This window comes from Silurus meridionalis, chromosome 7 (assembly GCF_014805685.1).
Source record: "Silurus meridionalis isolate SWU-2019-XX chromosome 7, ASM1480568v1, whole genome shotgun sequence".
NCBI lineage: Eukaryota > Metazoa > Chordata > Actinopteri > Siluriformes > Siluridae > Silurus > Silurus meridionalis.
In genome coordinates, this window is record NC_060890.1 from 25798251 (window position 1) to 25809499 (window position 11249).

General features: G+C 41.6%; 1 protein-coding gene and 1 long non-coding RNA gene across 3 annotated transcripts in view; one reads left to right on the top strand and one right to left on the bottom strand.

Moving 5' to 3' along the window:
* Positions 1 to 373: 373 nt before the first annotated feature.
* The window catches only part of ctbp2l (C-terminal binding protein 2, like), a 20075-nt gene continuing 9199 nt past the window's right edge, over positions 374 to 11249 (top strand). Inside the window, exons 1-4 of one of the 2 annotated variants that reach the window (XR_006926476.1) lie at positions 374 to 2098; positions 8174 to 8328; positions 10067 to 10211; positions 10490 to 10696. Coding sequence is in view for 1 of the 2 variants with exons in the window: in XM_046853944.1 (XP_046709900.1) it covers positions 661 to 2098; positions 8174 to 8328; positions 10067 to 10211; positions 10490 to 10696 (1945 nt within the window). In the remaining variant the exon portion in view is untranslated. The remainder of the gene's footprint in view (positions 2099 to 8173; positions 8329 to 10066; positions 10212 to 10489; positions 10697 to 11249) is intronic. The other variant, XM_046853944.1, reaches the window with a different exon arrangement.
* Positions 6230 to 8153, bottom strand: LOC124388863. The gene is made up of 2 exons (XR_006926477.1): positions 7154 to 8153; positions 6230 to 6509 (listed from the first exon to the last, which is right to left on the bottom strand). It is a non-coding gene; the product is annotated as an uncharacterized LOC124388863 (long non-coding RNA).

Consider the following 11249-nt stretch of genomic DNA (forward strand, 5'->3'; position numbering starts at 1 on the left):
ATACACCTCACCACTACTACATGGTCCTCAATGGAATTGAGAGGTGTGTGTTTCTTGTGCTGGTGCATTTGTGTTATATCTTGTCCGATTTTGGTTGCACCAACCCCCATCCCTGTCATGCTTATGTTTCCAGGGCTGAATAATTTAGGGGCTACCTGGCAATATGTGGCTACATGATAGCGTTGCCCAAAGGGACAGGAAAATGCCTGCCGTAGATCAGGTGAAATGATCCCTATATACCTCATCTTCTTTTTTTTTTTTTTTCTTTACCTGAAACCTGAGAGGTGAAATGTAAACCCTTACTGCTTTTTTTTCCACACCTCACTCCTTCTCCTGTTCAAGAACCGCGTAGTGACGCCTTAGTCTTCGCCTTGGCAAGTTCGAGTTAAGATCGATTTGGGACGGTGGGATACTGCTACTCGTGAAAATATTGCGTCGCAAAGATATTCTGTCTCCTTTGGGAGTGACGGGAAACTTTGGTTCGATCCTCTGTTGCCGCCCGGCTCCTTGCTGTACCCTGAACTAGAGGCTGACCAGGTTTTTTTTGACTACCAAGACTTTTTAGAGACACTTTACAGCAACGGTGACTTCGAAAGGTATGCTGATCATTCCATGAAGATACATCCCATTGTTGAAGCAAGCAACCATCTGGAGGATCCCATGGCTGTAAGGGGCACTGTACCTCCTCCTGATTATTACCCGTTTGACACTGCTTTATCTGCTCAGCCGCCTGAGGATCTGCAGGGATATTATCGAGGAAGCCACCAGCTTCTTAGCAGATCAGGCTCGCATTATGGGCTGGGCGCAGGAGGGGTTAGAGCTGCCTGGGATCAAGGCCAAACTCGGGCTCCTACTCGTGCACCTACACCTGGCTCCGCTCCACCGCCACCGCCACCTCCTCCTCCACCTCCACCTCCACCACCCACGGCTCATGAGTTGAGCCGTTTGTACAGGGATTCTCTAGCCTTTCCAGACAGTCAGCGTATCCGCAGTAGGGCCTCCTCTCCTTCCTGTTTTGCGATTGTGGGTGATCAGGGCCATTCTGGTTACAACGAAGTCAACGGCCTTCATCTTGACCACCCTCAGTCGACCTGTATCATGATGGACCCTGCTCCCACTTCTATTGTGGATGGAAGGGGAATGTCGGCTTATGGAAACGTACCTGCTCAAAGGATGGCCTACGATCCTGCCTATGATGCCAGCCAGGCTATGATGGCTTCTACACCAGCTCAGCTCACACCTGGGATCTCAACTCACCACCCATCAGCAGCTGTTACCATGGACCCAAAGAGGACTGTGGATTCGAATTTTCTCAATTACATGCGTACTGAGGGTTTATCTGAAAGCACAATTTCCCTGCTGTTGCAGCAGGGCTTTGACTCCACCGGCATGCTGTCCATGATAGAAGAGCATGATATTCGCTCCCTGACTTCAAATCTCGGACAGGCCCGGGTGCTCTCCAGGGTGGTGCTTAACTGCAAGACCGGGGGCACCGCAGTTCCAACAATGCGTGGCCGCTCTAACAGTTTCAGCCACCGTAATGATCTTTACACACAGCCTCAAGGTTTGACTATGGAAACCCACCTTTTGCAGCAGCCCTCCAACACTTTGCAGACCATGTCTCCAAGGATAGGCGAGTTTATCAACCGCAGACCAAGCAGTGCACCTTCTCAACATCTGATAGAACCTACAAGCTATACTGGGGCACGTTCTCTTGGCGGGCTTCCGGCCAATCCTACGACATATGGCACTTCAATGCCGCAGACACGACCGCTAGTCATGTACAACCCCCATACCGGTCTGCCGATGTCAAGCCACCCTCAGCCGCAACAGTCAGGGATTTTGGGGACATCTGGTTTAGTAACCAAAGCTTTCACCACGCCAGTAGAGTTGATGAAGAGAGCACCTAGTCTACCTCATATGTCTCAAACCGCGAATACTCACCATAGTCCCCAGCTTTTAAGGAAAGGGGTTCCTGCTTTGGACAGTGGGGTCGTATCTACAGGGACCAATGTCCAGTCTCAGACCTTTAACAATAAGATGACTCGCCGTACTGGTCCTCCAGTCATTGTTTCAACCATGGCTACACCAGAAACAAGTAAAAAAAAAAACTTCACTTCTTTAAATAATCCTTCTCTTCTTCCTATTATCCATATCTAGATATAGCATCTGTATATTTTGTATCTATTTTAGATGATTAAGATTTTGATTGATGATTTATCGCTGTTCACTCCTGCTCCAAAGAATTGACCATTTTTCCATGGTCTTTTTTTCTTCATTCTCTGGAGCAGGTACTCAGATTGTCCTCAGGTCCTCAGCTTGTGAACTTTTCTACGTGTTGTAAACAGTATACCTTTTGGAAACTCAGTTTAAATGATTTGAAATTTGTGCATTGATTTCACTTGAGCTACCACAGCATCATGAAAACCTTCAGTTAAATGTGTACTTGAGGCTTATCTTTGTGTTTGTGTGATAGCGATAGTGCTCTGTAGCTATGCTAAGGGCATAAGCTTCAGCTTTTAAGCTGATGTCTTTTTAATAGGGGGCAACATTTGTAAATGTAAATGACACTAATTAGAACTAGCTAGCTATCCTGACTATCATGTAGCATATCTAATGAAGAGTGGAAAAAGCAGAGGAATATCTGCAGAAGTTTGTAGACACTTGAGCATTGAAGATTGGTATGTGCTTATTTTTGAATTCCACATTGAGTCTCTATTTGCTGTTATAATAACCTCCAATCTTCTGGAAAGTTGTTCCACTATATTTTGTGGAGATTTGTATGAGATTCTTTCAGACACAAGTGTGTTAGTAAAGTACCGGTACTGATGTAGGTGAGGTGAAGAGAGCAGTCAGTGTTCACATTCATTCATGTTTAATAGAGTTGGAGCTCTCTGGAGATCTTCATGGAGCTGGCTTTATGCACATGATTGTGCATTGTCATGGAGCTGGAACAGGTTTGGGTCTCCTAGTTCAAGTGCCTTCACCCAAACCATGTTCCAACATCCAACATTGTCTGATACAAGCGTGTGTCTCCACGTTTTTGGTAAAAGCTTGAGGAAGAACCAGATCTGAGTGGAAAAGTCAGGTGTCCCAATACTTTTGGCAATAGAGTATATTCTATTCTATATTTTATATTTACTGTGTGATACCAAGCAGTTAGTTCTATTGGACTTTCCTTCTCTGCTGAAGTAAAAATAGCCTCAAATCCCTAAAATCTCTTTAGAGCTAATAGGATGCAGGAGGCACGTGCACGTGACTACACTGACGTTTTTAAGATACCAGATTTGATCTAGTGGAAAAAAAAACAACTGAAATCATCAGTAAACTAATATTTTTTTATTATATAGCACAATAATAGCAATTATGCTATAATAAATTGTTTTATATATTTTTTATATCATTTATAATTATTATAGATTATAATTAATTAATATATTTGTATTATTGAATAGAAAAAACTAAGCTTCAATTTGATTGGTCTTAATGTTTTTCAATTTTCTGGAACTGGAAGCTGATTGGTTAATTGGTATACATTTTTTAACCTGATCGATTATACAGGTTTTTCAAAGTTTTTTTAAATGCAGTCTTACTGGTTAAACTGGTATTATTCGTTTTTAACTGCAGCCTGATTGGTTAAACTGGTATTCAATGCTTAAGTGGCAATTTGATTGGTTAAAATGGCATTATTGGTTTTCGAGCTGCACTTCTATTGGATAAACTGATAGAGGGTCTTTCCAAGCTGCAAATGGATTAGTTAAACCAGTGTCCAATGTTTAAGCTTTATTTTAATTGGTTAATTTGGTAGGCAATGTTTTTATCTGTAATCATATGGGATAATTTGGTATTATTGGTATTTTAGCTGCAGTCTGATTGGTTAAGCTGGTAGTAGATTTTTCTGAGTTACAAAAACATTGGTTTAGTGGGTATTTATTGTTTGAGCTGCAGTCTGATTGGGTAAATTGGTATTAGTGGTTTTTGAGCTGCAGTCTAATCGGTTAAATTCAGGGTTAAATGTTTTTTTTTTTTGTTTGTTGTCATTCTGAGGTCACCTCCACCATACTCCAAAGAATTCGATTTCTTGTTAATTTTTGTTGTTTGACCAAATCCATGTTAGTGTCACTCTGTAATTAGCATTAGCGTCTGAACAGGAACGTGACGACATGTTTTCATGTTTTCATGTTTTCTTTGCTAACCCGTAAGTCCTGCTTAAACAGGCTGGTGTCTGGGGGGCGAGGCAGGGGCGAGGCTCCCGGGTTGGTTGGTTCGGTTCGTCACGCATCACAGAGATCCTTCTTTAGCATGTATTATGCATGGAGACTGCATGTGCTAAAGGCCAGTCTTTGTCAGAGAAGAGTGTCAGGCGTCAATAATTAATCAGCATGTGTGTGTGTGTGTGTGTGTGTGTGTGTGTGTGTGTGTGTGTGTGTGTGTGTCAGGCTATTTGGGTGTTCTGTATGGTGTTTATTGGAGGTCAGGGGATGGTTTCTGATTGGTCGAGGTCATGTGATCGGGAGATTGCTGTACCTGATGTACTGTAGTAACAGTAGCATTAACTTTTTCAGTATATTTCACTTCTACTTCTTTCATCTTTCATTCACTTATTCTTTCTTACCTTCTTTCTTTCCTTTATTCCCATTTCCTTTTTTCCTTCCTTCTTGCACTTCTGAAGTGTCTTTCCTTCTTACTACCTTACTGCCTTACTGCCTAAAGTCAGTCTGTCTTTCTGTCTTCTTTCCTTCCTTCCTTTCCAACATTTCTTTACTGCCTGACTTTCTTCTTTTTTAATCTCTTCCTGCTTTTTTGCCTTCCTGAAGATTCCATTCCATGAATTCTTAAAATTACTACTCTTTTCCTTCCTTCCTTTCATCCTCCTTCCTTCCTTCCTTCCTTAATTCCTTCCGTCTTTCCTACCATCATTTCTTCCTTACTAATGTTTCCTTCCTTGCTGCTTTACTAAAGTTTCTTTCTTTCTTTCTTTCTTTCTTTCTTTCTTTCTTTCTTTCTTTCTCTTTCTTTCTTTCTTTCTTTCTTTCTTTCTTTCTTTCTTTCTTTCTCTCTCTCTCTCTCTCTCTCTCCCTTCATCCCTCTATCCTTGTTTATTTCTGTCCATGTCCTCAGTGCAGTATCCTTCCGTCTGTACCTGACATTTGTTGCTCTGTAATTTCCGGCCCATAATGCCCCTCTCGCCTCGCTTTGAGTGTGCAGTAAGTGTGTTGCTAGGCGACAGTGTGGGGGTGATTGTGGGGTGATGGGGGTGATTGTGGGGTGATGGTGGGGGTAATCACACAGAGATAATGTAAGTGTTTAAAGAAGCAGAGACTCTTTAATCCACACACTGATGTGTGTATCAACACACTCACTGCTCTTACAGGGAAATATCCAGAAGCGCCGACTTTGCATAATTGGATAGAGATATGTGTGAGCGTGCGTGCATGTGTGTGTGTGTGTGTGTGTGTGTGTGTGTGTGTGTGTGTGTGTGTGTGTTTATGTGTGTGTAAAGGCAGGCATTAAAGAAAATCTGCATAGATGCTTTTTAGCTATTGTGCTGCACAAACATTTAAAGAGCCACACACACACACACACACACACACACACACACACACCCTAACTGTGTGTGTATGTGCATGTGGTGTGTATTCTGATATTAGCATGATCATTGTTTGGAGAATGTGCCGCCTGCTGAAAGCGACAAATATCATTTTCCTTTACGCATCAACAAATGTCAAAAAAAAAAAGTAAACAAAATACAAAAAAAATACATTTAAGAAACAAAGAATAATAATTCTTTTTAATTTAATCAAATAAATATTTATCAATCAAACACATTAAAACATAAAAAAAAGAACTAAGCAGAAAACATGAAGAAATTAATTTTAGAAACAAATAAATGAATATTTAGAAATAAATAAATTATACATTTATATACAAAACAATTGTTTGTTTAACAAGCAAATAACTTTTTTTAAATAAATCTGCAGAATAAATTTTTTTTTTTTTAAAACAAAACAAAAACTTATTTTTTTAAGCAAACAAATAAATGGATAAATGGTTTGGAAATAAACAAATACAAATATTGTATACTGTTTTAGATCAAGATAAATAATAAATTGTATTTATTTATTTATTATTTAGTTTAATTTATTATTAGTTTATTTTAGAAACAAACTAATTCACTAATTAATTGTAATTTAGCAGAAATTCAAATGAAGCCCAGAATCACGTTGTCTACATTTAAAACTCTTTATTAATTGAAAAGCTGAAAACTGAGAGAAACTCTCTTTCACTGCAGTCTTTTGTTTATCAGACGTTTGTTCCTCTGTGGAGCCTCCATGAGTCGAATCCCGTCCTGCTCTCACTGACGTTATAGCAGCTACAAACACACGTTCTCTCCCCGTCCTTTCTTTAGAGACACCGTAAAGAAGCGTAACCTCCTCTGTCCTGAAGATGTAGGAGATCTTCCTCTGACACTGGAGACTCCTTCCTTCAGTGTATCGTTATATAGAACACTCAAATACAAAAGGGTAGTTTAATAATAATATTGTTCAGTTATATATGTGTGTGTGTGTGTGTGTGTGTGTGTGTGTGTGTGTGTGTATAAAACCTATTGGATTGGGGGAGGGGCAGCTTTCTGTAGAAGTCACTGCTGATTGGTTAATTCTATAAGAAGAGTATTAACAAACCGGTCTGGACTCGGAGCTTAGCCTCCGTCTCTCTCACACACACACACACACACACACACACACACACACACACTCACACACACACAAACACTATGGAACTGTCGGTGGCTCGGACGGAAACTCGTACAGGTCTGTAAAGGGGTTATAGCTGGTGCTGATTTTGCACGTGTGCCTGTCTGTGTTTGTGTGTGTGTGTGTGTGTGTGTGTCTGTCTGTGTTTGTGTGTGTGTGTGTCTGTGTGTCTGTCTGTGTTTGTGTGTGTGTGTGAGCAAGAAAGAACGAGAGACATTGCTGGATAATCTAAAGATTTAAAAGGTTTAGGGAGAGGTGGGGTTTGGAATTAGTGGGAGGGGCTAATCATCGTACCTGCTGATCTGAAGTCAGTATGAAGGTTTAATCCAACGTGTGTGTGTGTGTGTGTGTGTGTGTGATGCTTTTCATCACACCCTTGTTTTTGACTTATAGTTTACCTGTTAGAGATACAGAAGTGATGATGGTCGGCATGGCGACCGATGCCCTCTTTGATCTGTTGTCATGGAGAAAGTCGCTGGGCAACCGCAGCTGCATGATGAAAAAAAACGTAGAAACTGTAGGAAAGATGGAGAAATGTTCTGATTTCCTGTGGTGACATCATGGGGAAAGTTTCTGTGCTGTGTGTGTGTGTGTGTGTGTGTGTGTGTGTGTGTGTGTGTGTGTGTGTGTGTGTGTGTGTGTGTCTCAGCCTCTCAGATCAATGTGGACTGGAAATAGCAGAGAATATAATCGAATGATTAACATTATGTGAGACCTCATTCTGATACCTCGTTCTGATCCTTCACAGTGAAACCTCATTTTGGTTCCTCATCATGATCCTTTAGTGATACCTCGTATTTTATACCTTGTTCTGATCTTTCTCAGAGATACCTCGTTCTGATATCGTCCTGCACAGAGGAACCAGAACTTCCTCAACAACATACATCAGTGTTGAATGTGAACAATGCTCTAGTACCCCACAGCCGTGCCCCAAAGTCTGGTGGAAAGCCTTCCCAGAGTAGTGTAGATCACAATAAGAGGAATGAGGAAGTAATAGTGGAATGAAATGTTCTATTAGCATGTTAGCTCACATTGTAGAGTGGTGGTGATGTGAGGGAAGGTCTTGAAGGACCATTGTCATGCACAGGTCAAGGTGAACTTGGTGGAGGTTGGTGGTTCTTTATTGGTTTCAGCGAGGTGTTAGGGCTTTATGGTGACGTATTGTCTTCACACCCAGGTATCTGTACCAGTGTGAAAAGCCTGCTAGGCTGTGAGGGTAATTAGGACATGGGAGGCAGATTAGAGAGAGCAGCTCTGTGCTCCGCTCTGTCTTTACCAGCTCTTTCTCCTGTTCATGGCTGGTGCTTGAGCACGCCCATCCTGATGCGTTTTTTTCAGAATTTCATTCACCACAAACATAGAGTTTTGTAAGCACAGAAGGTACTAAACTCCCGCTGTCTGTCTCTTTCTCTCTGCAGGTATTAGGCCTCAGATCATGAATGGCCCCCTGCACCCTCGCCCGTTGGTGGCGCTGTTGGATGGACGTGACTGCACTGTCGAGATGCCCATCCTCAAAGACCTGGCAACCGTGGCCTTCTGCGATGCTCAGTCCACACAGGAGATACACGAGAAGGTAAGAAGAAGGAAAGGATGACACGCTCCAAAAAAATGTACTCAATTTACTTATATATATTGGGGACATTAAGATTCACTACGGAGAACGAGGCGTGTCCTGAGAGTCACATAGAATACAGATTAAAATGGCAGAGGTAGAGCTGTAACTTCCTGCACACAGAACAGGAAAAAACGAATCGGATCGTAATGGGGATCAGCCTTTGTTATTGAGATGCGCATCCCTAACGCCATTTCTAGGCAAAGAAAACTAAGATGCCCTGCCACCACCCCAAAGCCACCCCAAAGCCGCCCCGCCACCACAACGCCTACTTAAATTGTTTAAAAGTTTTTTTGCACAAGTTCAATATACCGTATATTGTTTAAATACTTAATTTCAGGCAATTTTGCAATGATTATTAAATGTGTACATTTTTTATGGAAGGTTGCGATTCATTTGTATGGGGTGGGGGCAGAGCATTGTGGTCGGAGGGTGGAACCATTAGTAGGGGGACAAAAAGGCTAAAAACAGCCCTGTGCCCATCCCTAATATATATACACACTATGTGGCAAAAGTATTGGGACACCTGACTTTACCAAGCCATATGTGGTTCTTCCTGGCTTTGTTCCCCAAATCATGAGGAGATGCTTTCCATGGGTTGGAGTGAGAAGATCTTCTGCTATAGAGCTCTTGATCCCTATTGAACACCTTTGAGATAAATTGTTCACACTGCAGCATGTATCAGTATCAGACCCCTGGTATATCCTGCTCACACCGACTCTATTTCTCTCTCGAATATTCTCAGAAAGTGGTTGCGATATGTCTTTCTCTCTATCGGAGTCCGTCCTGCCGGGTCTCATCTCTTCTTTAGATTACTGTAATTATCACATGGCACTGTTTCATCTCTCGTTATGCAGAAACCGAGGTCAGACAGAGTACAGGGGGGTGGTAGAGACGCTAAGCGCTAAGTGCGCCGATGCTGTCGCTCTCCCGCTCGCCGTTCGGGGCCGTTAGCCTGATCGTTATGTGTTATTAAAATGTCCAGCGGCCGTCGGGGTGTAATAACTGAGCATCTGAATAAAGAGGCACTTCACATCAGAGCACAGGTGTGTGTGTGTGTGTGTGTGTGTGTGTGTGTGTGTGTGAGAGAGAAAGAGAGATGCTAATATGGTGGTAATATTTACCTTGATCACATTCAGTGAGAGTCGTCCTTGTAATAATTTTCAAGAGAAGAGACGAGAATTAGAACTGCCGAGAAAATTAGAAAGGGGGAAAAAATGACCAAGGTTTAATATTCATCCATCCAAAAGTATTGGGACAGTTGACTTTTCAACCCATATGTGCTTCTTCTCCAAACCCTTAGCACAAAATCAGAGGTACACAACTGTCTTTGGATGCTTATGGAATATGTCCCTCGAACTAGGAGTTTCCCAAATCTGTTCCAGCAGGACATTTGTCTTGTTGGCTCACCATTGGTCTCGATTTATGCTGCTTTGTCGGCCATGTTGGCTCAACTGCAGTCTAGTTTTATTTAGCATTGTCGGCCATGTTGGATCAACATTGGTGTGGTTTTATGTTGTGTTGTCGGCCATGTTGGATCAACACTGGTGTGGTTTTATGTTGTGTTGTCGGCCATGTTGGATCAACACTGGTGTGGTTTTATGTTGTGTTGTCGGCCATGTTGGATCAACATTAGTGTGGTTTAATGTTACCTTGTCGGCCATTTTGGCTCTAATGCTTTGTGTTTTGATCCACACAGGTGCTAAACGAGGCGGTCGGTGCCATGATGTACCACACCATCACTCTGACTCGCGAGGATCTGGAGAAGTTTAAAGCTTTACGCATCATCATCCGCATCGGCAGCGGATACGACAACATCGACATTAAAGCCGCAGGGGAGCTGGGTACGGATTTATATCTCCTTCAGCGATCTTCAGTGAACTTCATTAACAAGTTTTCCTGGGATCCTAAAAAAAACATTCTTGATTTGAGGTGTTCCTCAGAAGGTTTTTGGAACTAAGCATGGTTTTTGTTCCTCAGAAATTCCTGGGTTCCTAAACAAAATTCTGCTTTGTGGTGTTTTTAGAAGGTTCCTGTGTTTCAGATAAAAAATAAATCATGTTTTTTGTAGTGTTCCTCCAAGGGTTCCTGGGTCCTGAAAATGTGTGTGTGTGTGTTGCAGGCATTGCAGTGTGTAACATTCCCTCAGCGGCGGTGGAAGAGACGGCAGACTCCACTATTTGTCACATCCTGAACCTGTACAGGAGAAACACGTGGTTGTACCAGGCTCTCCGTGAGGGCACGCGGGTCCAGAGCGTGGAGCAGATCAGAGAGGTGGCATCAGGAGCAGCACGAATCCGAGGAGAAACGCTTGGCCTCATCGGGTTCGGTCAGCAACGTTCTCAATCTTCTCTTTCTTATTCCCCAAACTTCTCCTGAATGTTTACTCTCCGCCCCCAATTAAGGATTAGCCAATGAACATTTAAATGTAGAATGATTGACAGTTGAATAGTTTTTCTCATGGCTCTGAGGAGGAACTTTGATTTATTTTTCTTTTCAATCTTTTTTCTTCTTTCTTTCTTTCTTTCTATCTTTCTTTCTTTCTTTTCTTTTAAAGTCTTGTATTTTTCTTTCTTTCTTTTCTTCAACTTTCTTATCTTTTTTATCTATTTGTATTTTATTTTATCCTAATTTCTTTTTGTCCTCTCTTTTTCTTTTCTTCAATTTTTCTTTTCTTTTCTACAATCTTTTCCTTCCTTTCCTCCTTTCTTTTTTTCTTCTTTTTTCTTTCTTTTCTCAAATTAGTAATTTTTATTTCTTTGCTTTAATCCCTCTTTTTTTTCTCAAATTTTTCTTTTTTATATATATAAATTTTCTTTCTTCCTTCTATCCATCCATCCATTTATCAGGAATATTCGTAAACTTCTCTCTTTGATTTCTGA